Below are 25,160 nucleotides of genomic sequence, written 5' to 3' on the forward strand. Positions count from 1 at the left end.
CCCAGTCGGAGCTGTAGCTGCTGGCCTAAACCCCAGACACAGCCATGTGTGATCTGATTCATGTCTGCGACCTACACCACAGCTCACGGCAGGGGTGGATCCCTGACCCACTGAGCGAGGCCAGGGATCGAACCTGCATCCTCATGGATGCTAGTCAGATTTGTTTCTGCTGAGCCATGATGGGAACTCGTCAATTAAATCTTAAAGAAAGAGCTTCATAACAAACGATGGATTTCCAATTGCTGAGTTCTCCTTGGAATTATAACCCTACCACAGTGAATGCCATAGAATTCACTGCTTCCTGTGTGGAAACAGCATCTGCCAGTGCCTGCGACTTTGCATCGGTCCCAGGGCGGGTTTCCCATGATGCCCTTCTGCACGGGGCGAGGTGGGGACGCTATGGGGCAGGGGCTCCAGTTCCTGTCATTTCTCTCTACCTTCTGACGCCAAATCAGACTTAGATGACAAGCACAGGGGAAGAGCACTGACCTGTGCTACCTTCCTTAAACCTCCAAGGACTCTGCTGCTTCCCAGATGGCAGCGATGGCACAGAGAGGTTGAGCTGTGCGCCTAAAGTCACACAGCTATTAAATGCCAGAATCAGAAATTGAGCTCGGATTCCCTGGCTCCAGGGTCCCTCCTCTTCAGCTGACACCATCCTGTCCCCTTCAACACGACATGAATAAGGAGAAGAGTAAGAGCCAGGCAATGACTAGAGAAGCGGAGTTTGGTGGAGAAGGCCTGGGCCCAGGGATAGTTCTGAAGCACACTTGTCACTCCTGCACTCCACCTACCACGTCCAATCAACCACAAATCCCGTCAACCTAACCTCCCAGATGTCTCTCAAATCCATAGCTCGGGCCGAGCCCCTGTCACAGTCACCCTAAAGGGGTCCAAAGCTGCCCAAGTGGGCATGTATTGAGGGCCTGTTTTCTGCTTCCACTTGATGCATGTTTGCTCATTTAATTATCACATGACAGTCAGCTTGGTTGGTGCCATCGGGATCGTGCCCATTTTACGGAAAGGCAAGGCAAGGCCCAGAGGTGGACACCTTCCAATCCATTCTCCACGTGGCCATCGAGTGACCACATGCAATTCGCATTGCTACCTGGCTTAAAACCCTCCCTGGCTCTCCTCAGGTCCGAGGGAGCAGAGCCTGGCCTGTCCCCAGCCCTGGCAGCCGGTCCCTCTCTCGCTGGGATCTTTGCTGGAGGACGGGCGCCGAAGCAGAGCAGGAAGAAAGACAGAAGAGGCTGACTCCAGAGCTGGTGGCATGGCCTGGAGGGCCCAGCACCCAGTGAAAACGGTGGCAGGGGGCAATTTCAGTCAAAAGTGATTAAGGAGTTCCCGTCGTGGTGCCACAGAAACGAATCCAACTAGGATCCATGAGGTTGTGGGTTCGATCCCTGGCCTCACTCAGTGGGTTAAGGATCCCGTGTTGCTGTGAGTCGTGGTGTAGGTCACAGACGAGGTTCAGATCTGGCGTGGCTGTGCCTGTGGCGTGGGCCGGCAGCTGTAGCTCTGTTTCAACCCCTAGCCTGGGAACCTCCATATGCTGCGGGTGTCACCCTAAAAAGCAAAATAGATAAATAAATAAATAAAAAATAAAAGTGATTAAGAATTTCAAGAGAGCAGAGTCCAGAAATGGGTTGGGGGGGTGTGAATGGGCACAGGGTCTGTGGGACCCTATGAGGTGTACACCTAGGAAGCCGGTCCTGGCTGATGGTCTGGTGGAGACGTACTTTTTCAAGGAACGATGCAAAAGCAAAAAGGGCACCATATGCATTTTTAAACTTCTTCCGGGGATGCAAAGGGCAGAAGGACGTATGTGGAAAATGAGCGGAAGCCTTGGTCTCTGCTTTCCAGGAGTTCATCTTCAAGGGGGAGGGGGGTACTAAACAAACGTTCACTTCAGGTGGAAAAACCTAAGAAAAGGATGGAGACGCCAGGATCCACCTGAGATGCAGAGAACGGAACCTGGGAACCGAGAGCCTGGTTGTTTTTGGTTTTTCACAGCTCTTTTTATTCCGTTCAGATCTCCTCCAAATTCCTCCCCCCCCCCTTTTTAAAATCTTTTTAGCTGCTCCCGAGGCATATGGATGTTCTCAGGCCAGGGACGGAATCTGAGCCCCAGCTTTGGCAACACCAGGGATGGAACCCACTGCGCCGGGCCTGGGATCGAACCGGCAACTCCAGAGACAACCCCGGATCCTTAACTTGCTGTACCACAGTGAGAACTCCAGAAGTCCTCCAAATTCTGATCCTTTCCCCAACCGTGGCCGCACAATCATTCAGAAAATTGGTTGGCGTGCATATTTACAATGTCAAACGTCTCCATCCGAAGCAATGCCATTATTCAGAAAACCAGTTACGATGTAACTGTAGGAAAAGCAAAGCCATTTCACGCACCAAGAAAAGGTCCCTTTCAGCAAAGCCACCAATGCACCCAGAGGGGAGCCCTCCCCTCTCCCCCCTGCAAAGCCAAAGGACAGGACGAGGCCAGGCAGCAGCAAGCCTCGAAGGCTTCTGGAATGCTCGGTTTGCTTTTGGTCAACGTAAGCTATTTATCAAAACAGAGTTCACGGAAGGAGCGGCGTGGACCCCAAATGCCTTGGTCCTCTGTGCCTTGGAGGGTGTCAGAGTTACGTGCCACTCGTCCTGTTAAAATCAGTCCTGCCCACCATCCCTGGCAAGCTGGCCACCGGAACGGGCAGATCTTTAACTTAGCTCTTGGCAATTATTAGCTTGATCATGGGCATAAGTGAGGCCCAGCTGAATAGTGAACAGGTTAAACATTTCCAGGTAGAAATGGATTTGCCTTCCCGGGGGGCAGGGGGCGGGGGGCGGGGAGGGGTAGAGATACTTGGATCCCGACCCTGACTGAGCGCTCATTCCTTGGTGGGAAGGGTCAGAGGGCTGATTCGTGAGTGGCCCCTTGGCCATCACTGCCGTCATCTCGAAGCCGAGAACCCTGAGGCTCAGAGAGGTTATGTCTCTTGTCCGGCACCACACAGCAAACAGGTGGCAGAGCTGGGCCTGGGTTCCAGGATTCTGGATCCTAAAGCCAGGGTTGCTTTCATCACATGTGTGCGAGGATTTCAAAAAAAAAAAAAGGTTTACTGATGAAATTCATGCAGTTGAACCATGTAAATGGTACCATTTAATAATTTTCAGTATAGTCACAGATACATGCAGCCATCACCACATTCAATTTTAGAACAGTTTTATCACCTCATCAGGAAACCTGGACCAGAGTTCCCATTGTGGCGCAGCGGAAATGAATCCAACTACCATGCTTGAGGATGAGCGTTTGATCCCTGGCCTCACTCAGTGGGTTGGGGATCAGGCGTTGCTGTGGCTGTCTTGTAGGCTGGCAGCTGCAGCTCCAATTAGACCCCTAGTCTGAGAACCTGCATAAAAAGAAAAAAAAAAGAGAGAAAGAGAGAGAGGTGGACCTACAGTGAGAAGCACAGATACAAACACACACACACACAGACAAGCACCTAGAACAGAGAGGCTGGGATCCTAAGCTAGAGACCCACAGCATAGACAAGGAAGGGCCCACTCAGCTGCGGAAGGCCCTGCTCCTGGAACAGCCAGGCCTCTCTCTCCCTCGAGCTCCCGTGTCAGCCCTGGAGGGACAGCGATCCCTCTCTGGAGTCCTGCCCCGCATGGGGAAGGGAAGCCCTGTCTCTAGAATCCCAGGGAAGTACGGACAGGGCGTGACTCTCGAGAACTGAATTTTCAGGAATTCCCATCGTGGCTCAGTGGTTAACGAACCTGACTAGGAACCACGAGGTTGTGGGTTCGATCCCTGGCCTCACTCCGTGGGTTAAGGATCTGGCATTGCCCAGCTGTGGTGTAGGTGGCAGATGCGGCTCAACTACTGCATTGCTGTTCTGATTGGACCCCTAGCCTGGGAACCTCCATGTGCCAGGGGTGCAGCCCTAAAAAGCAAAAAAGAAAGAAAGAGCAAAATGTTACAGTCAAGAAAAAGAAAGGAACCAATTAAAAAGAAAGAAAGAAAACTGAATTTTCAGCGTAACCAGAAGCTTCCCTTGTTGATTCCAAACGTGTTGGAGACAATCGTTTTAAAACACCTGGCTCTCCTTCCGGTAAGTGGAGGCTGCAGAATGTGACCAAGTGACAGAGACTGTGGGGTCCAGGGAAGCAGCTTCCAGGGCAGAGGTTAAACACCCGGGGCCCAAGTCTCAGCCACGTGCCTCAAACAGTGACCTAGCCCCCTATGCCTCAGTTTCCTCATCTGGAAAACGGGCATATGAACAAAGGCTGTGTCACGGGTGCTGAGCGGATTGCGGGAGACAATCCGCGTGTGGTTCTCATCGCTTAGAAGTGACACGTGTGAAAATGCCTGGGATTCAGCAGGTGCTAAATAAGAAACTCAGTCCAATCGTTCCCCTTTCCCAGCATCTCTCCCCCTCTCTCTCTGTCTGTCTCCCCCCCCCCCACCAGATATCTCTATTCAACTCATCTTTGGGCAGTTGAGGCTGAATGGCATCTGTCATCTGTGGTGCTTTATAGGGACCAGGAAGTGACCAGAAACAACAAGTCTTTGGAAGAAACACCCTCTCTATCCACGAAGCTCCTGCAGGAAGGGATGCCCTGTGGGCAGCTCAGGCTGGTCAGAGGGGGGAGGGGACAAAGGGAAGGTGTGGCAGCCACCCTTGAACACCTAGGTCAGGTAACGCCCACTCCTGGATGTGTACCGAATACTAACTTAAAGGAAATGAAGCAAGGGGGAGGGGGAAGGAGTGGGGTGGACGGGGGGTTTGGGGTTAATAGATGCAAGCTATTGCCTTTGGAATGGATTAGCAATGAGATCCTGCTGGGTAGTGCTGGGAACTATGTCCAGTCCCTTATGATGGAGCATGAGAATGTGTGAAAATAGAATGTGTACATGTGTGTGTAACTGGGTCACCATGCTGGACAGTAGGAAAAAAAATTATATTGGGGAAATAACAATTTTAAAAAAATTAATTTCTGATATGAAATCACTTCCTACTTTAAGTACCTACAAGTATTACTGTTTTCTGAACTGATAAATCCTGGACTCCACTAATAAATAAATACCTTCCAGCTTCATTAAAAAAAAAGAGAGAGAGAGAGAAAGAAAGCAAAAGGAAAACAAACAAGGGATCACAGTTTCACAGAAGCCTTATTCAGAACAAAACAACCCACACTGAGGCACATCCCCTGGCGGCTGGCGATTAATTAAAAGGGAGGAGGGAGGCACGAGGGCGACAATGACGCAGGTGAGCGGCCCCGGAAGCCCTCGACTGCCTCCTGGAAGTTCTAGGTCAGCAAAACCAGCCCCCCAGATGGACATCGCAGCAGTGGCTGCCCACCGTGAAAGGGGCACTAGAGAGCTTCCGGGGGGGGGGTCATGAACACGCCCCATCGGGGTCTCTCTCGGTTACAGGGGTGTAGACACTTCTCACTCACGGACTGTGGCCTTAATCCCTGTGCATTTCATCGATTTCATCGTAGGTAAATGATGCCTCAGAAAGAAGCCTGCCGGGACGTGCGATCTGTCAGGGGCTCGTCTGGATGACACCCCAGTGGGCAGAGGACACCCAGTACCGGCCTCCACCAACCACCCCCACACCCAGCTTACGTCCAGGGCCGCCTCGTCCTTGGAAGTCTGCGCTTCTCTCTTCCTCCTCCTGGGTGGGGAGCCGGCTTCTGACGGGGTCTGCACGTTAGACTCCAAATTCTGGAGCAGACTCTGAGTATCGTCTTTCTAAAATCCAAAGGGGGTGGGGTGAGAACTCAGCCTAGTAGCCCTGCGACCACAGCCATCTACTCCCCACCCCCAGGAGTCACCTCTGCTCATCTCCGCCCCCTGCTGGCCGTCGGTGCGCAGTGCTCTGCTCCCAGGCCTGCCTTCAAGGCGGTCCAAGTGTCACCTTCTTGACAAGCCCCCCAAGGCCCCATCCCAATGTGTCCTCAAGACATGGAAGCAATACTTGGAGTAAAGCTCATTCCACTGTTCTTCCAGGTTGGTGGCCTTCCCCTGGCCTGTGAGTCCCTTGGGTGGGGCTGCGGTGGTGGTGGTGGGGATAACAGCTTAAGATGGAGAATGACATAAATATTAATATTCCTATGATTTCCTATAATGTCACCGGATGATTTTTAAGAAAATATCTTTTATTTGTTCTTCTTAGGGCCACAGGTGAGGCATATGGAGGTTCCCAGGCCAGGAGTTGAATCAGAGCTGCAGCTACAGGCCTACACCACAGCCACGGCAACGCCGGATCTGAGCTGCATCTGAAACCTATGCTGCAGCTCGAGGCAACACTGGATCCTTAACCCACTGAGCGAGGCCAGGGATCGAATCCACAACCTCATGGTTCCTAGTCGGATTCGTTTCCGCTGCGTCATGGGTATAACCTTGAACCGAAGAAATATCACCAGTTTGCCAGTGAGTTAGCAACTGTTATGGAGCATCTACTCAAAGTCAAGGCTTATTCTAGTCCCTGGGGACAGAGTAATGAACAAAATAAGCAAACCCCGCTTCGTGGGTTTACAGTCTAGTGACAGAAGAGAGACACAAGCAAAAAAAGAAACAAATATATCATATGTCAGAGGTGATAAAGGCTATAGGGAAAGGTAACGGAGGATGGGGGATGGGGCACGACGGGTGGGGCAGGCCCCTGGACAAGGTGGCATTGGAAAAAGAACTTGGGAGTTCCCGTTGTGGCTCTCCGGGTTAAGAAACCAGCTAGTATTCATGAGGATGCAGGTTTGATCCCTGGAGTCACTGAGTGGGTTAAGGATCCAACATTGCTGCAGGCTGCAGCGCAGGCGCAGACACAGCTCAGATCTGGCGTTGCCGTGGTTGTGGCCTAGGCCAGCAGCTGCAGCTCCGATTCGACCCCTAGTCTGGGAACTTCCATATGCCACAGGTGTGGCCCTAAAAAGACCAAAAAAAAAAAAACTTGAAGGAAGTGAGGGAGCAAACCATTCAGATAGCTCAGGGACATGCATTCCAGGGTGAGGGCACAGCAAGTGCAAAGGCCCTGAGGCAGGGAGGCCTATGTGGCTGGAACAGTCCGGGGTGGGGTGAACAGGGTTAGATGATGCAGCCAGAGATTTGGGGGTTGTTTGTTTAGCACTCACGGCCCACCAGTGCAAGCCTTCCTCAGGGAAAGACCTGGTCAGATGACCACGCAGTAAAGGCTCCAGGAGAAAAAGCGGATTTACCCCGCTGGGGAGTGTCAGTTTTGTAGCTCCCTAGTTAAAAATGATCAGGAGGGCAAGGGTCACCAGCCATTTGAGGACGGACTCGAATATGAAAGACAAACCCCAAAACAAAAGGAAAAAGCAAGCAGGAAACAGACACTGCATGGGGAAGAGAAACCTGAAAACAAACAACTGTAATAACTCAGAGGCATGAGAAGCTAGGACATTCACAAAAATAAGAAGAGTTCAGGAGTTCCTGTTGTGGCGCAGTGGAAACGAATCCGCCTAGGAACCATAAGGTTGCAGGTTCAATCCCTGGCCTCGCTCAGTGGATTAAGGATCCGGCATTGCCATGAGCTGTGGTGTAGGTCCCAGATGTGGCTTGGATCTGGCATTGCTGTGGCTGTGGCGGAGGCTGGCAGCTGCAAGTCCGATTGGACCCCTGGCCTGGGAACCTCCATATGCCGTGAGTGCTGCCCTAAAAAGCAAAAAATAATAAGAAGAAGAACAGTACAGTATAAAATAAGACATTCTGAGGAAGCAAAGAACTCTTGAAAATTAAAAATATGAAACTCAATCCAAGTATAAAGTTGAGAATTTTTCCCAAACAAGAGTGTCCAAAGCCAAAGAGATGGAAGATAGGTGAGAAGGGAGATAACTAGAGGCCAAATGCAACCAAAAACTGACAGGACTTTCCAAAAGAAGCAACAGAACATAAAGGAAGAGAGTCATCAAAGAAATTAAGAAAGTGAGTTTCTCGATCAAAAGGGCCTTCTGAATGCACAGCATAAGAGATGGCATTTGACCATCACCAAGACCTGTTCCAGTGCATTTCACACACTGAGAGCAAAGATCCTTTAGGATTCAGTTAAGGAACAAAAGAAAGAAAAAAGGATTCCAAGCTAAGTGTCAAGGATCAGAATACAATCTGATTTCTCAACATGAACAATGGGAAAAAAATGCCTTCAAAATTCCGGGGGAAAATTATTTCCAACCTGGAATTCTATGACTTAACTAATCTAACCAAATTAAGTATAAAGAAAGAAATTTTCAGGCATAGATGTTCTCAAAAGTAACTTCTGCCCAACCTTTCTGAGAAAGCTACTAGAGGATGTGCTCCAAGCAAATGAGGAAATTAGCCAAGAAAAAACAGGGGAGGGGATTCTGAAAGAAGGTCCAGCCCACGAGAGAGGAGAAGGAGTTCCAGCATGATGGCCTTGAGAGGTCCCAGAGATGACAGCAAAAGCCTGCTTCTTGAATTTTAAGGATTAAAAAAAATCACATGAGGGCTTATTGAACACAGCTTGCTGGACCCACCTCCAGAGAGGCCCATCAGTGAACCGAGGGAGGGGTCCAAGAACTGGCATTTCTAACAAGCTCCCATGTGATGCTGATGTGGCTGGTCTGGTCCGCTCAGAGAGCAGCCACAGTCTAGGGGCCACCAGCTCAGACTGGAGAGTTCCGAAGCTTTCTGGGAGAGAAGTTTTTTTCTAAAAGACAAAACTCAGCAAATACCTAATGTATTCAAACGTCTTGAAGTGTAGACAAAAAGAGGCGAGTTTATTGTTAAGTGAATGTAAGTCCAAAGACTCTAAGCAAATGGAAAAAAGAAACAGGTAATTGTTAATTTCAGGGAAAACAAAATATAGTGCCAAAAAGGGAAAATAATCATAATCCCATCAGATCCTGGGCTGAGAGTAAATAAACGAGGTCTACAAACTGTAATAATGAAAGCCCCCCCATATTGATGTAACCCAATTTCCCCTATAACCACACAGGGAGGGGGTGGCTTGGATGGGGAGGTGTCAATACGGAGGAGGGGAGAAGAGGGCATTAAATCACTCCCACTTCCGCCGTGGGAAGTCGAGCAGCCGTGGAAGCAGCAGGTTATTCAGAAAATGAGAAGTCATTGACCCAAATCACCCACTGAACAGGAGTCGAACAAGGTGGCTTCTGAGAAGTGGCGACTGAGTGGGAGGAGGGTGTTTGTAAATGAACGTTTAACCTACGTGCAGGCACCACGCTGATGCAAAGAAAAGCTTTTAATGATGAAAGAAGTAAAATAAACAAAATAAGACAGAAATCACAAAAGGAAAGCAGGGCAAGATAGAATTATGAGCTGGGCACCCTGGACCAGAGGAGGCGCACAGAGAACCTCAGACCCATGAGAAAGTGTTCCATCCTGCCTGTGGATGGGGAGCCCGATGTGGTTTTCCCTCCGTGTCCTGAAGGATGAGCCGGACAAGAGGCAGAGTAAGGGCTCTGCTGGCAGAGAGCAGACGTGCAGAGGTGCCGAGGCTTCCGGGGATCGAGGGGATACTGGGTGGCTGGATGCACGGGGCACCTGCGTGTTAGGCTGGGCGCCCTGGGAAAGGTGACCTACTTCAGGCACCACGTGAGGAAACTGAATGTGATCTACTCACCTGGGCTACGCTATGGTCCCAAAGTTTGTGTCCCTTTCCCCTCCAACTCATAGGTTGAAATCCCAACCCCCAAGGTGATGGTGTTTGGACGTGGAGCTTTTGGGAAGTGACTAGATCGTGATGGTGGAGCCCCCGTGAATGGGATTAGCGCCCCTGCCCTTTCTGCTGTGCAAGGACACAGAGCAATGTCAGCAGTCTGCAACCTGGAAGAGTTCACCAGAACCCAGCCACACCGGCCCCCAATCTTGGACTTCCAGCCTCCAGAAATGTAAGGAATAAGTTTGTGTCATTTATCAGCCACCCAGTTTACGGCATTTTTGTTATAGCAGCTGGAACAGACTAAGACAGATACTAACTGCCACCTCGCAAGGTAGGATGATTTAAAGCCCTGACTTAGGGGTTCAGACAGACTGGGGTCGAAGCCCAGGCCACTGCTCATTCACTGAGTGACCCTGGACAGAGAACAACCTTGCAGATGCTGGATGTCCTCACCTGGAAAGTGGGGAGGACAGTCCCCCGACTCCCAGGAGGACATTGCAGCAAATGCCTACAAACCCCCAGCAATGAGCCTGGCACCCAGAAAAGGCTCTAACGTGTTACTTCCCCTTCACACAAGGGGCCAGTGTCCCTCAACCACCAGGTGACAACCTCAAACGTACCTCCAAGCACCTTGCTCTAGGTTAATTTCACCTTTTAGCACCGCTTTGCAGCAAGACACTCCCATGAAGTCACCTGCCCTGTGACAGAGCCCAGCTTACAACTGCTGGACTCCCCTCCTTTTCGTGTGGGAACCAGACCACACCACCTTATCTCAGATCCCATCAGACTGGATCCCTCCAAGAGGTCAAAGCTGCAGGGACCTAAGACAGTGACTGTACCAGCACTGACGGAATGACTGCTGTATGCTCCACACAGCCACACAACGTCCGATTCCATAACAACTGCCATGTGAAGCATCCGTTAATCCCTTTCAGGCAGCCATCCGTGACCAGTCCCCTCCACCTCCGGTACAGTGGCCTTGGGGTTAGACACTTGTCACCTGGCAAGTTATTTTAACCTTTCTGTGCCTCAGTTTCTTCATCTGCAAAATGGGGGCATTGATGGAAAAAGCTCTCAAGGCTGCTTGAGGACATCAATGAGATAATTCAGGCAGAGAGTCTAGCTCAGTGCCTGGCATACAGCTGGCATTCAATAAATGCTAGCATGTTCATTTCCCCATTACAGAACTCATCAGGCTGTGCCAGAGCAAACTGTTTACTTATCATCTGTCCATCTCCAGCTTCCTCCAGAGCCCGTGAACCTCCGGGGACAAGGGCAGGGTCTATCCTGCCCTTGATGTGGTGGCTAAGCCCCTCTGGTGGTGGCCAGCAGTAGGGGGTGCTCAGCAAACGGTTATATGCAGCAGCAGGGACTCAGGAGGGGCTAGCTGGGTAAGGCTCACAGCAGAGGAGGCCGAATGGACATTCGGGGGTGGGAATCGCCAGCCCTCGGTCGCCACGCTGGGCCCTAGGGCCCCTCAGTCCAAATCCTCGGTGCAACAAATGAGGCTGAGGGCCTTTAGTGGCTAAGGTCACACGGCATTGTCCGATGGAGCAGACACGTCTGGGGAACCCCAAGTCAGAGCCCTTCTGTCACTTGGCCGCCTGCCCCTGACATCACTGTCTCCAGGGAAATCACTTCTCCCCGCGAAGAAGGCGAACCTCCCGCCCCAGGAAAGGACCGGTTTGCTCGATGCCCGCGATCAATAGCAAGAGCCGCAGAGCCGCCCGGACGCCCAGGCCGAGAGGGACGGCGCCCCCGCGCCCCGGCTGCCCGCTTGGCCAACCCACCTGGTGTCGCGGGCGCGGGCGGACGGCGCGGCAGCCGAGCCAGAGGCCGAGGCCAAGGCCGAGGGCAGCGCCCAGAAGCACCGCGGGGACGAGCAGCGCGGGCACCGGCCGCGCGGCGTCCCGGCCCAGCTGCAGCCGCGCGTCGCTCCCGCAGGTCGCCGCGTCGCGGGCCATCGGGGGCGCTCAGGCGGCCGGCCCGCCGCATCCCGGCCGCCGCCGCGCGCAGCCCCGGCCCGCCGCCCGGCGCTGCAGCCCCGCCGGGTCCGCGACGCAGGACTCCCGGCCCGGGCGGGCCAGGGGCGCAGTGCGCTGCGCCGACTTTTCCGGCCCGTGCAGCCTCCTTCCTCCGGCTCCTCTCCTTCTTCCCGGCGCGGCCCAGCCGGAGGGAGGAGCCTGGACCGTCCGCCCAAAACTTTGAGCCACCGCCTCCCTCCTGCAGCCCAGCCTGTGCACTGAGCATGCCCGGCGAGAGGCGCGCTTCTCAGCCCAGAGGGCCTTTTGGGAGGAGTCTTGCTTTGCACCGGCCTCCTGACTTGCGGGGGTAAAGGGGACTCCCCACCCAGGAGGAAGGTGTTGCTCCGTTAAGCTTATGGAGTGCTTAGGATTGGTTTCGCATTTAGCCGGATGACCTCAGTAACTTTCATAAAATCCTTCTGAGGTGGGTACCATTCCACGCCCATCCTGCTGACAAAGAAGCTCAGGGTCAAGAGCTAAGTGACCCAGTGCAGGTGGGACTCAACCTTGCTCCTGACCTCTACCAGCTGGCCATCCTTGGACCGCACAGTCTGGTCCTGCCTCCAAACTTGTCTTGTTTTAATGCTATTTTTCTCCCAGGAAGGGTCAGTGCTTTCCTCTAAAACAAGGCATAGGGAGATTGTGAGCCCCAGGCACTCTTAGCCCTAAGACACTGCATGCTCATTCACACCCTCAGCATTTAATAGAGAACCTGCTGTTTGAACCAGCACCAGGCCAGCCACCAGCCAGGCCAGGGCCAGGCAGTAAGGGTCTCACCGCTGTGTGGGGAGAGACAAATTCAGTATCTGTTCTTTCTTTAAGCAACATTTACTGATGTTAGCTCTTGTTCTGGGTGCTGGGGTATGCACGTGCGCACGCGTACACACACACACACACACACACACACACACACACACACACACCCCTACCCTTTAGAGTTTAATTCCCTATGAAGGCCAGGAGGGGTACCAAAAGAATCTGCTTCAACAGGGAGGGTTTTGTGTCCTTAACCTTAACATCCTGTTCAAGTTTCTGGGGTTTTTTTTGTTTTTTTTTTTTCTCATCATTTCCTCATCACCCCTTCCAAGTTGGCAAAAATGGGAACTGTGATCTAGATTACTTTTCATAGATGAAGACACTGACAGCTAGACAGGAGAAGGGGCTCGTTCAAGGTCTTGCAGTAGGAAACGGGACAGATATATTCACATCTGTGTCTGTCTGGCTTCAAGGCTCACACCCTGGGCCATGCGGTGCTCTGTAAATGTTTCCTTAGAAGCATCTCCTAGGCTCCTGGAACACGTGTAAAGCCAATAACCAGAAGTTCCTGCTTTATGCTGGCTATTTTCTTTGGCTTTTCAGGATGTAGCTTTTTTAAAAAAATGTAGTGTTCTTTGCATTTTATTTTATTAAAAAGTTGTTTGAATGTTGAAATCAGGCTTTAAATTTCTCACTGCCTAATAGAATGAATGCTGCAGCAATGTGCTAGTCTTTAGCCTTTGGTCTGGTCTCAGTCCTGGCACATGCCAGGTACCCCTTGGGGCAGAGTACCCTGCGTGGAAAGCTTGGCTTTAATACATCCCAAACGCCATCATCTGTCCCTGACAAGTCAGGAAAGGCCTGTCCTTGGAGGCGCAGAGGAAGAAGGGGCGACAGGTGCCAGGCTTCCTGAAGGAAGGCTGCAGGAGGCTGAAGAGGTGTAAGCTGCCACCGAGGGCCCAAGGGAGTCACAGCCCAGTGGCCATGGAGAGTTCTGGGAGTTTGCTCGGCTGCTGCCTCCTGACTCCAGAGACCAAAGTCCCTATTTCTGGTTCCCTGGAGAGGTCCCACAGTGGCTGGCCTGACTACCTGCCCAGCCCCCCTCCGGACAGGGACGGTGGGGATGGGGTTCCCGGGCAGGTCCCCGAGCTAAACCACCCCAAGGGCTCAGGCAGTGGGAACGCGACTGGGTTGAACGGAACCCAACAGGACATGAAGAATGGCCATTCTCTCCGGCCGCGGAGCTGCCAGTTTCCCTCCCAGCCCCTCTCCTTTGCTGTCCTGTATCTCTGTGGCCCAGCCCATCCAAAAGCTACTCAGTCCTCTACAGGGGGGCTGGTGGGCCTGCGCAGACTCGGGTTTCAGCCTGCTGTGTGTTTCAAGGAAGCCTTGCTGGAGGAGGTGAGTTTGAGCTGAGCCAGACTAAGGAGGGAGCAGGCATTAATGGAGGGGCTCTCGGAGCCCCTGAAATCCTTGGGAGCAGGAGAATCACCCGATCCGATTTTGGTGGAGCCCCCGGGTGGGGCGCGAGCAAAGCCAAGCATGGGCGCCGGCCGCGCCAGCCGTGCTCCCTCCCCCGCCGCTCTCGGTCCTTGGCCTCCCCGCGCGCCAAGCCCCAGATGCCAGTGTCTGTTCCAGAAAACTTTCCGCGGAGGCGCGCACTGAGCATGCTCGGCCGCGGGGCGGGCCTGGGGTCCGGAAGCTGCCCCAACTCCGCCTGCACCGCCACTTTTGGGGTCGCGGGTCCCCAGCCGGCCATGGGCTTGGCAGGCGCCCGTGGGCGCGCCGCGTGGGTGCTGGCTGGGGGCCTCCTGGCCGCTGCCCTGGCGCTGCCCGCGGGGCCCCGGGACCGAGGCCGGCCCCCCGCAGGCCCGAATCCCCTCCGGCGCCCCCTGGGCGCGCAGCTTCCCCCGGATCCCCCCGCGGCTCCCGGGGCGGGGCCCGAGCGGGAGGCGCAGGTAAGGAGCGCCCGCCCCGACTCTCGGTCCCTAGTCCGGAGGTTTGGCTTCAACCACGGCGGCGGCGGGGAGGCCCCTTGGGGTTGGGGAAATTACCTCCGGGAAAGCGAGGGCGGGATCTGAGTAGGATGCGTCGCGTGCTCCTTAGTGGATCTCGCTGGGGGCAGGAAAACTCCCCGGAAAGGTGGAGACGGCGGTGCGGCTGGCGGCTGCGTGCGTGGACCTTGCTGGCGGCCGGGTCTATCCAGCTCCGCAGCCTAAGAGCTCTGTGCCCAAGGGCAGATCGCTTCACTCTTCTGTCCGTGTATCCCGATCCGTAACCCTTGCAGGGTCTACCCCAGAGGGTCGCTGTCAGAGTTGAGCTGAGTTCCTGAATGTAGGTAGAGTGTCGTAGGCAGGTGAGGGGTCCGTGACTACAGCGGTTGATAAAGGGGACTACTGGCTGGAGTTTTATGGGACTGCAAATTTAGCCACTTTATTTTTTATTTTTTTTATTTTTATTTTTTTGCCTTTTGAGGGCCGAGCCCGCTGCATATGGAGGTTCCCAGGCTAGGGGTCTCATCGGAGCTGTAGCCACTGGCCTACGCCACAGCCACAGCCACAGCCACACCAGCGACCTACACCACAGCTCACGGCAACGCCAGATCCTTGACCCGCTGAGTGAGGCCAGGGATCGAACCCGCAACCTCGCGGTTTCTAGTCCAATTCGTTTCTGCTGCACCACGATGGGAACTCCAAATTTAGCCACTTTCTACTTCACCCTGCCCCTGCCTCTGTGGACTCTAACTTGAGCTCTGGCTGTCCCGCTAGATTCCCGCTGCCCCCGAATCTCTCATCAGTCCTGTTGCAGTTCCCTCCTGATGGGCTCTGATGACTGCCCTTCCCTCATCCCGGCTACATCCCTAGGTTCAGTCCCCACTCCTCAGCCTCCAGCCTTCCTGACGGCTTCCTCCAGGTTACCTAATTTGTGCTCTTTCCCACCCATTGCCCCCAGACCTCTAGGTGACCTGTCCACATATACACCTGACCACTTCCCTCCCCTGCTTACACCTCCTTCCACCCCGACCCCTGTTGCAAATCCAGGGTTCTTTCCCCAGGAATGTCTGTCCGGTGGCCTGGCCCATCGCTGCCCTGTGGTCCTGCCAAGGCCCGGCTCCTCTTGCGCTGTTGAGTTTTCTACCTCCAAGCCCCAGGGCGCCGGCTCCACGTGCTACAGATTTTTAGGTCTCTTATGTGAGAGTCCCTTCACGTTCTATCATTGGTTCTTAGGGTTTCACTAGAGAAGACAAAATAATAGCCTGATGTGTGAATGTATGGAGCTTTTATAAAGGTCACAGGTGAACCTTTTCACATGGCCCTTTCACCTGCTCCTACCTGATGAGGTGGGAAGTTTCTGGCCTCTTTCGTCCATGAGAAAGCCGATGCCCAGGGAGCCATGCCCAGGCCCGTCCCCTGCGCTCCCTCTGGCCCCCGTGTTCAGAGCCCACGCACCTGTCCTCGCCAGCTCTTTCCTTTGGGAAGCCAATGCCAGCACGTTCTGGTGGATGCTTGTCGCTAGGCTCTACAAGAGAGTGCTTTGAAAACTGGAACGTGAAAGCTGACATTAATGTATCTGTCCCCTCCTGCAAAGGCTGTAACAGCCAGTTATAACCATTTCCCAGATGTTCCAGAACTGCTGTGCTGAATACCTGGTAGCCCAGGTCACACTGTGGCTGTTTAAATTTAAACACGTCAGGTGCTCCGTGGCCCCATGTGCTAGCATGTTGGACAACGCAGACCATGGAATGTTCCCATCCCCGCAGAAAGTTCTGCTGGAAGTTTGTGGGAAGGAGAGAAGCAGTGAAGGCTTGAGGCTTCTCTCCTTCCCGCAAATTTCCAGGAGGCTCCTGGGTGTTTATGGAAGGTGCCAGATTCCGTTCGGGGCACTTGAGATGTAAGGGAAGAGGGTATAGTCTCTGCTCTTAAGACACCTGCACTCTTGGGGCAGGAGAAAGACCCTGAATAGTGTTAATCCACAGTGTGGCAGCTGGTGGTTCAGGCTGTAGAGACAAAGACAGGGCAAAGCGGCCTGGAAGAGACGGTCTTGAGTGCTGTCCAGATAGAGTGGTCAGGAAAAGTGCCTCGAGGTGCCAGTTGGGCAGAGCCCTGAATGGACGAGGGAGGGGCTTGGGTGCTTCTGGGGGAAACGCGTTCCAGGATGAGCTGATAGCACGGACAGAGGGCAGAGGCGGGGTGTGCTTGGTGCGGTCCAGGGCCAGCCAGGAGGCTGGAATGGCCAGAGCTGGGGGAGGAGGGAGAAGCAGGAGAAGGTGAGGCCAGAGGATGAGGAGGGGCCAGATCGGGAGAGGCCCCATGGACGATGGCCAAGACTCTGGCTGTTATTTTGACTTAGATGGAAGCCATGGGTGGGTTTTGAGCAGGAAAGTGACACAGTCTGGCTCATTTGTTCAAAGCATCCTCATGGCAGGTGTGAGACTAGAGGACTGAGGGCAGAGGTGGAAGAAAAAGGCAGAGAGGAAGCAGCAGGAGGATGGAGGTGAAATGGACCAGAGGTTAGTGAAGGGCTACTGAGAAGTTGTGGGCTTTTGGATATATTTTGAGGGCACAGCTGGTGGGGTTTGCTGGGCTTGGAGGTGGGTCAAGAGGGAGAAAGAGAGGAGTCAGGGCGAAACCATGGACGTGGGCCTGAGCCGATGGAAGATTTGGTCTTGTTGAGTTTGACACACCTACGAGCATCCAGGTGGAGAGTGAGTAGTGGGTGGGCGAGTCTGGATTGCTGTGGAGGGTGGGATCTGAGCTGGAGGTCTATACCCGGGAGTGACCGCTATACACCTGCCTTTAACCCCAGTGGGCCTGGCTGAGTTCCTCTTGGGGATCCGTGTGGACTGGATCCTCTTGGGGATCCGAGTGAGGCCTCGGGGTAGAGGAACAACACCAGGGCCCGGCCAGGAAGAAGAGAGGATCCAGCAAAGGAGGTGAGGAAATTGGAGTTCCCATCGTGGCTCAGTGGTTAATGAATCTGACTGGGAACCATGGGGTTGTGGGTTCGATCCCTGGCCTTGCTCAGTGGGTTAACGATCCGGTGTTGCTGTGAGCTGTAGTGTAGGTCGCAGACGCGGCTCGGGTCCCACGTTGCTGTGGCTCTGGCGTAGGCCGGTGGCTACAGCTCCGATTCAACCCCTGGCCTGGGAACCTCCATATGCTGCGGGAGCGGCCCAAGAAATGGCAAAAAGACAAAAAAAAAAAGTGTGGCTGATTTTATAGAAAGGGACCCACAGGTCAAGGGAGGAATGTGTTTTAGGGAGAGAAGTCACCGCAAAAATGTTCACCTCCTGGTCCCTGGAGTCTGTGAGTGTGTTGCATCCCAGGGTGAAGGAAGATTAACATTGTAGGTGGAATTCGGGTTGTTAATCAGCCAACCTTCTAAAAGGGAGGGGATTCTGGATTATCCTGGTGGTCCCAGTGTAATCCCAAGCGTCCTTCAAACTGAAAGAGGGAGGCAGGAGAGAGTCGGAAGGGGATGTGACATTGAAAGAAGGTCACAGGGATGCACTGGGAGGCCCCAACCTGCTGCCACTGGCTTTGAAGCTGGGGGAAGGGGCTGTGAGCTGAGGGGTAGGGGTTGCCTGCAGAGGCTGGAGAGGCAGAGCCTCCAGAAAAGAATGCAGCCCTGTCTGCGGAATCCTTGATTTTAGTCCGGGGAGACCCGTGTTGGACTCCTGACCTCAAGAACCGTGCAGTCATAAAAGAGTGTTTGTTTTAAGCTGCTCCATTTGTGGTGCTTGTTACAGCAGCTGCAGGGTGCTCATACACGCCCATACCGAATGCTGCTGGTGAGTTGTACGCAATGAGGATGAGAACTGGCCTGCAGTGAGGCCTTGTAGAGGTCACGGTGACCTTGGCAGGAGCTGTGTCATCTTGGAGAGGGGGGTCACCAGGGAGGGGAAGGCTGCGCATTGAAGGGTGGTATGGACGGGCGGTTGGTGTGGTCTCTGTGGGAGCGGGCTGCTCACAGTGTCACCCCAGGGTGGTGACACTCAGAGACTTGTAAGACCCCAGGGAGCACCTGAGGGTTTGCTCTCTGGGCCCCTGGGATCTTGCCCCTCCTCGTCGAGTGGAAATATCTGTTGGGAGGGAGGCCTTTGCCCCTGAGTGAGGTCAGGGGCCTGGCACAGAGCCTGCTGTGCAGCAAATGCTGGGTGGAAGAGCAGCTGGAAGGTTCCAGGGGCAGAGGCTGTACAGGCAGGCGGTTCTGTGGGGCTTGGGTGCACCCCAGCACCACTGTTCTCCCCAGAGACCTCACGAATGGATTGTAGGGTTTTTTAAGTTAACTGTTTTCTAGAACGGATTTAGATTTTAGAACAATTATGCACAAGGTACAGAAAATTTATATCCACCCCCGGCCCAACACAGCTTCCCCGTTACTGACATCTTACACTGGTAGGTCCATTTAGCATAGTTAATGGTCTAATTTTCATATGTCAGTGTGAAAGTCCATATTTATTCAGATTTCCTCAGGGCTTTTTTTTTTTTTGTCTTTTTGCCTTTTCTAGAGCCGCACCCGTGGCATACGGAGGTTCCCAGGCTAGGGGTCGAATCGGAGCTGCAGCTGCCACCTACACCACAGCCACAGCAACGCGGGATCCAAGCAGCGTCTGTGACCTACACCACAGTTCACGGCAACGCCAGATCCTTAACCCACTGAGCGAGGCCAGGGATTGAACCCGCAACCTCATGGACCCTAGTCGGATTCGTTTCCGCTGTGCCGCAACGGGAACTCTGGATTTCTCAGTTTTTGTACTCGACGTCCCTGTCTGTCCCAGGACCCCATCCAGGACACCGCTTTACATGTACTTGTCACCTCTCCTTAGGCTCTGCTTGGCTCGGACAGTTGGAGGACAGGGTGGGGATTTCGCAGGGCACCCTCTGCTGGGATTTGCCTGGGTGCTGCTAGCAGCATGGTTTGTCGCTGTGGGTGTTGACCTTGCACGCTGGACTAGCGTTGGCCAGGTTGCCCTGCCGTGAAATCACCCCCCCCCGCCCCCTCCGCCCCTTCTGCACTGTGCGCCTTAGATGTTACCATGAGCGGTTGCGTGGATGTTCGTAGGAGATGCTCTTCCTGCCAGATGGCAGCAAAGACTTACTCCGTTGGCATCCGTGCCTGGCACAGGGCGTTTTTCTGAGGAGGCAGCACCTCGTTCTACCTTGTGGATGGCTCTCTGAGCTGATTGTCCTGGCCACACACACCTGTCCGGAGAGGTCTCAGGGGGTGGCATTCCTATCAGGCATGAGGGGCCTGGAAGACCCCAAAGGAACAGGCAAGGCTCCCATCACTTAGTCTCTGTTATTGTTACGGCTGCCGTTGTTATTATTGTGGTGGTGGTGGTTGCTGTTATTGCTGTGGTTGCAGTGACGCATGGGCACATGCTCCTCATTTTAAGAAGTGAAACAGGAGCTCCTGTTGTGGCGCAGCGGAAACAAATCCAACTAGTACCCATGAGGATGAGGGTTCGATCTCCAGCCTCACTCCGTGGGTCGGGGATCCGGCGTTGCTGTGGCTGTGGTGTAGGCTGACAGGTGTAGTTCCGATTCACTGCTTAGCTTGGGAACTTCCATATGCCATGGGTGCGGCCCTAAAAAGGAAAAAGAAAGAAAGAAATGAAACAATGCAGGTGGCCTGGAAACAAGAGGGTTCCCTCCATACTGTGCATAGGCTTTTCAAAATAACATGTGGTTATGACATACGATCTTACCTATATACACTTATATACATAGTGTATTGTTAAATATGTCATTATAAATTGCATGTATAAATAATTGGTGTTAAATATATTAATACCTACATATACTTCCAAATTATCAAATATATATGTATTAACCAAGAAACTATAAACGAACAAATTCATATAAAATATAAATATACATACATAAATATAATTATTAAATTTATAATAATACATTAAATATATAAAAATGCCACTTTCATAAATGAGACCATATTATTAATAATTTGTGCCCTAGTGATCTCTTTTTTGGGGGGGCCGCACCCACGGCATATGGAGGTTCTCAGGCTAGGGGTAGAATCAGAGCTACAGCTGCCAGCCTACACCACAGCCACAGCAGTATGGGATCCGAGCCGCGTCTGTGACCTACACCACAGCTCACGGCAACGCCAGATCCTTAACCTGCTGAGTGAGGCCAGGGATCAAAATCGCATCTTCATGGGTTCCTTACTGCTGAGCCACAGCAGGAACTCCTGCTTGATTTATTTCTTTGTTTAGCATGTGAGCTGCTGAAGCCAGCACTATTTCTTTGTTTATTTATATTTATAATGGCAGTAAAAGACAACAGAATTTACCGTCTTTAGCATTCTTAAGTGGACAGTTCGGCGGTGTTAAATGCACTCACACCGTTGTGCTTCTAGCTCCAGGACTCTTTTTGTCTTGTGAAACTGAAACTCTGTCCCCATTGATCAACAGTCCCCTGATCTCCCGTCGCTCAGCCCTGGGAGCCACTGTTCCGCTTTATGTCTCTGTGGCTTTGACATACCCACTGTAAGTGGAATCATATGCTCTTTGTCTTTTTGTGGTTGTCTTATCGCACTTGGCCTAAGGTCCTCAGGTTTCATCTGCATTGTGGTGTGTGACAGGATTTCCTTCCTTTTTCAGGGCTGAATGATATTCCACTGTATGTATGGACCACTTTGGCTTATCCTTCCATCCCTCAGTGGACCCTGGGTTGCTTCCACCTTTTGGCCATTGTGCCCGCTGCTGCCGTGAACAGCGCTGGGCCTGGCCCATTTCAAGGGCTCTTGGCAGCAGGGCACAGTATCATTATCATCATTATTTTACAGTGGGTGGGCCTCGGGCCTTTCCAGGGCTCAGGATTTCACAAAGGTGGAGTGCACAGGTTGGCTGGGCCCCTTTTGGACAAGTTTTCATCACTGAACAAGGGGAAGCAAGCTGGGACAAGGCTTTGAGGTCCACACTTTACCGACCAGGGATCTGAGCCTGCAAGAGGCCGAGAGACTTGGCCAAGCACACACAGCGAGGACACGGTTCCAGCTCCGATCCAGTTCTCTGGACTCCCAGGCTAGTGTTTCATGTGCCACTCTGAAACCTTGCAGGATCTTAGGAATTCAAAGGCTTGACGCTTCCTTGGCATCACAGGGTATGTGAAACGCAGACCCGGGATTCGAACTGGGTCTGTCTGACTGTGAAATGTCTGCTCCGCCCTGCCGCCTCCCTGGACAGTGCCCAGAAACGCAGTTATGGGATCCTGCGCTCAAAAGCTGGTGGGGAGGGTTGACTTCGATTTCCGACAGACTCCGGATAAAAGAGTAGCTCAGCTGCACGTGAGCCATTTACAAACAGGACCTGTGCCTCTTCTTGCCAGATGCTCTTCAGGAATGTCTTTGTGTCTTTTGCATTTTTTTGCAGGACTTGCCCAGGGTCACTTGGCCCCTGCCGGAAAGCGTTCCCTTTCAGAGTGAAGGTAAGGTTTTCGTTGCTGTTTGTTGTTGTTTTGCCCCCGGGAGAGAACCAGACCCTAAAGCCAGAGCCCCCCTGCCTCAGCCTCCCTCGCGCTCTGCTCACCTGTGTCCCCGACAGAGCAAGAGCTGCTGTGCAAAGCCTGGACCCCAAGGTTAGGCGGTCGGTCTTGATTCTCCCCTGAAGGGGTCTGAGGAAGAAAATGCAGAATCTACATATTCGCCAAGCGTATGAGTTTCTTTTTGCTGCTTTGACAAATGATCACAAATTTCATGGTAGCAACAATGCAAATGTATTCTTCACCATTCGGGAGTCGGGGGGGCAGACATCCTTAACCAGTTTAACTGGTCTGGATTCAGGGTCGCCAGGGTCCCCCTCGCCCTGAGGCCCTGGGAACAAGACCCTTCCTCCTTCTGCAGGCTGTGGGCTGCCTTCCTTGCATCCTGCAGGTCCAGACCAGCAGCAGAGCATCCTGCCCACCTCCCTCACCCCCCCCCATGGCCTTTTCCACCTGTCAGGTCTCTCTGCCTCCCCTGTCAGGTCACCTGGGATGGCCTTTATGGCTCCCTGGCTAATCCAGGTTACTGCCCCATCATGAGGTCCTTAACTTAATCACATCGCAGAAGCCCCGTTGACTTATAAGGTAACATATTCACAGGTTCCTGGAAATGGGACCTGGGTATCTTTGGGGACTGTTATTCTGCCCATCACACCGGGTGATGGGCAAAGGGGAATTTGTTGGCCCTTATTACAGGACAGAGCAGGCCCCAGGCACTGCCGGATCTGGGAGCCGCGTTCTCAGGGCTGGCCTTTCTCTTTCCATCGCGGCCTCTGCTTTCGTCTGCTGAGCATCAGTCTCAGGACCATTCTTTCCAGGTGCTGGGAAAGACAGCCGCTGGCAGCCCCGGACTTTCAGGAGCCTGACTGCTGCCACTTGCAGAGCAGAAGAGACGTCCTCAGGAGCTCAGCAAGCATTCAGGGCAGAGCCATGGGCTCAGCCTGAGTCCCCTGCCAGCCCCCAACCCTGTCACTGGGCCGGGGACAGAGAGAGTTCTGGGTCCTGTGCCTGTTTCTGGCTTCCTAGGGCCCAGGATGGGCTGGGATCCAGGTCGGCCCCGTTTGTCTGTATAGACTGAGCAAGAATCTTACTGACTAGCTGGGGGACGGGGGCAGGGGCAGGGGGCCCTACGGAGAGGGTCCTGGGCAGCAGAACAGTCTTTTCATTCAGAATCCGCTCAGCGCAGACTCTGAACACACCTCCTTATTCTGTACCGGGAATGAGTGTGTTTCATTGCTTGGCGGAGTTAAAAGTATTGTTTGTATCTTTTGGTAACTCCCTGCGGTCTTTGCAGGGGACAAAATGCAGTGTTTTCATGTGAGTGAAGTGGTTGGGGTAGCATCGCCGCAGTCACAGTCCCGGAGACCTTTCAGCCACCGAGGAAGCAAACGCGTTGTTCAAAGGGAGTGCGATGTGCTGAGGGCTGTGGTCACAGCGGGCGCAGGTGACGGAGGAGCCAGGCCTCTGGGAGGCCTTCAGGCAGGGCTTCCTGGAGGAGGCGCTGCTCCGCCGAGTCCCGAGGAGCGGCAGGCAGCAGGACAAGGGGATGGAGGGACAGGCTTCCAGGCATGTGGCAGCCCAGAGGCGAGGGAGTGACTGGGCGTCCAAACTCCTGCACAGACGGGCCAGATGGACCACGTGACAGTAGTGATGGGGGGGGGCGGCTCTGGGCAACGGTGCAGCAGGGGGTGATGGTCACTTTTTTGGGGGGTCTTTTTAGGGTCTTTTTAAGGCCACACCCATGCCACATGGAAGTTCCCAAACTAGGGATTGAATTGGGGCGGCAGCTGCCACGGCAACGAGGGAGCTGAGCCACGTCTGTGACCTACACCGCAGCTTGTGGCCACGCCAGATCCTTAACCCACTGAGCGAGGCCAGGGATCAAACCTGCATCCTCATGGATACTCTTCGGGTTCTTAACCCGCTGAGCCGCAGCGGGAACTCTCTGATGGTCACTTTAGAGCTCCGTTTCCTTCGGTGCTGTGTGTGGATCATAGCTGTGCCTGTCCTTGTTCAGGTCTTCAGCAGAGCCTGTGGATGGACCTTCCGAGGGTCTGGAGGGGCAGTGGCCATCGACGCCTGCACCAGAGAGAAAGCCCAGAGTGGCGTTAAGGTTTTATGCCCAGCAAGTGGGGCAGGAAAGCATTTGTCCCTTGGCCTGCGGGGCTGGGCCGGGGTCCAGAGGTGGGCATCCTGTCCCAGTTGTGTGACTGACTCACACGGTCCCCACGGAACAGCTGACTGGGGAAGCCCCTGCCCGTTTCCGGGGCGTGGCTGTCACCTCCCCAATGCTCACCTTTGTCCCCACTCCAACGCCACGAACCGAATCAGCCACAGAGACCGTTTTAGGAGAAAGATATCAATTTTATCTTGGATCCAGTTCCACGTCTTTTTTTTCCTTCCAAATTTTAATGTTGTCTTGCACGTATATTTAGAAATTCTATAAAAAGGGGAAAGAAGCACTTCTAAAGCCCTTGCTATCAACACCCTGTAAGAAAGACTGAAAAACAGAATGCATTCTGAGTCAAGCTATGGTTTCTATTTGAAGAGACGATAAATCTTGAGTTCCCACAATTCAGGTCGTTTCAAAGTACAAATTTCTAGCTTTAAGCACCCACGGCTCATAAACACTTCAGCATACAGTGTGTCATGTAATGTCGCCTTGAGTGGTCCTGTCTGACACTTAACCACACCCCCAGTGAGGAAACCTGTGGCTCAGAAAACTCAGCTGACCTCCCCAGGGTCACCCAGCTGACCAGGAACAGAGCGGCCCCCACTCAGGACAACTCCTGCCACCCCATCCAGTACACACAGTTGTGTGTACACACAGTGCCGGTGGATTTTCAGGGTTCTCGAGGGGGTACTTCACGTTGCATGGCTCAGCGGGCACTGTGCCCATATGCCCCCAGCGGCATTTGGAAGTTCCCAGGCTGGGGTCAAATCAGAGCTGCACCTGCTGGCCTACACCACAGCCATGGCCACGCCAAATCTGCGACCTACTCTGTAGCTTGCGGCAACACCGGATCCTTAACCCAGTGAGCAAGGCCAGGGATTGAACCCACATCCTCCTGCATACTAGTTGGATTCTTAACCCGCTGAACCACAACGGGAACTCCTGAACCCAGGGTTCTGATGCCAGGCGTGTGAGAATCACCCCCAGCTCCTCCCTGCTCTGGGCTGGGGCCCGGGGGTGTTCACTTCAGCGCACA

The 25,160-nt window shown here is 53.5% G+C and overlaps 2 protein-coding genes across 5 annotated transcripts in view; one reads left to right on the forward strand and one right to left on the reverse strand.

The window, feature by feature from the left end:
- Window positions 1-11,644, reverse strand: part of EVC (EvC ciliary complex subunit 1) — an 85,062-nt gene extending 73,418 nt beyond the window's left edge. For both annotated transcript variants that reach the window (XM_047798526.1, XM_047798525.1), the window contains exons 1-2: window positions 11,456-11,644; window positions 5,636-5,761 (exon numbers count right to left, since the gene is read on the reverse strand). In XM_047798526.1, coding sequence (XP_047654482.1) covers window positions 5,636-5,761; window positions 11,456-11,629 — 300 coding nt within the window. In that variant the 5' untranslated portion in view covers window positions 11,630-11,644. The remainder of the gene's footprint in view (window positions 1-5,635; window positions 5,762-11,455) is intronic.
- Window positions 11,645-14,150: 2,506 nt separating this feature from the next.
- EVC2 (EvC ciliary complex subunit 2) overlaps window positions 14,151-25,160 on the forward strand; it is a 129,947-nt gene continuing 118,937 nt past the window's right edge. For 2 of the 3 annotated variants that reach the window (XM_047798746.1, XM_047798748.1), the window contains exons 1-2: window positions 14,152-14,403; window positions 21,843-21,897. In XM_047798746.1, the coding sequence (XP_047654702.1) occupies window positions 14,203-14,403; window positions 21,843-21,897 (256 nt within the window). In that variant the 5' untranslated portion in view covers window positions 14,152-14,202. Of the gene's footprint in view, window positions 14,404-21,842; window positions 21,898-25,160 lie in introns of all 3 variants that reach the window. The other variant, XM_047798747.1, reaches the window with a different exon arrangement.

This window comes from Phacochoerus africanus, chromosome 10 (genome assembly GCF_016906955.1).
Source record: "Phacochoerus africanus isolate WHEZ1 chromosome 10, ROS_Pafr_v1, whole genome shotgun sequence".
NCBI lineage: Eukaryota > Metazoa > Chordata > Mammalia > Artiodactyla > Suidae > Phacochoerus > Phacochoerus africanus.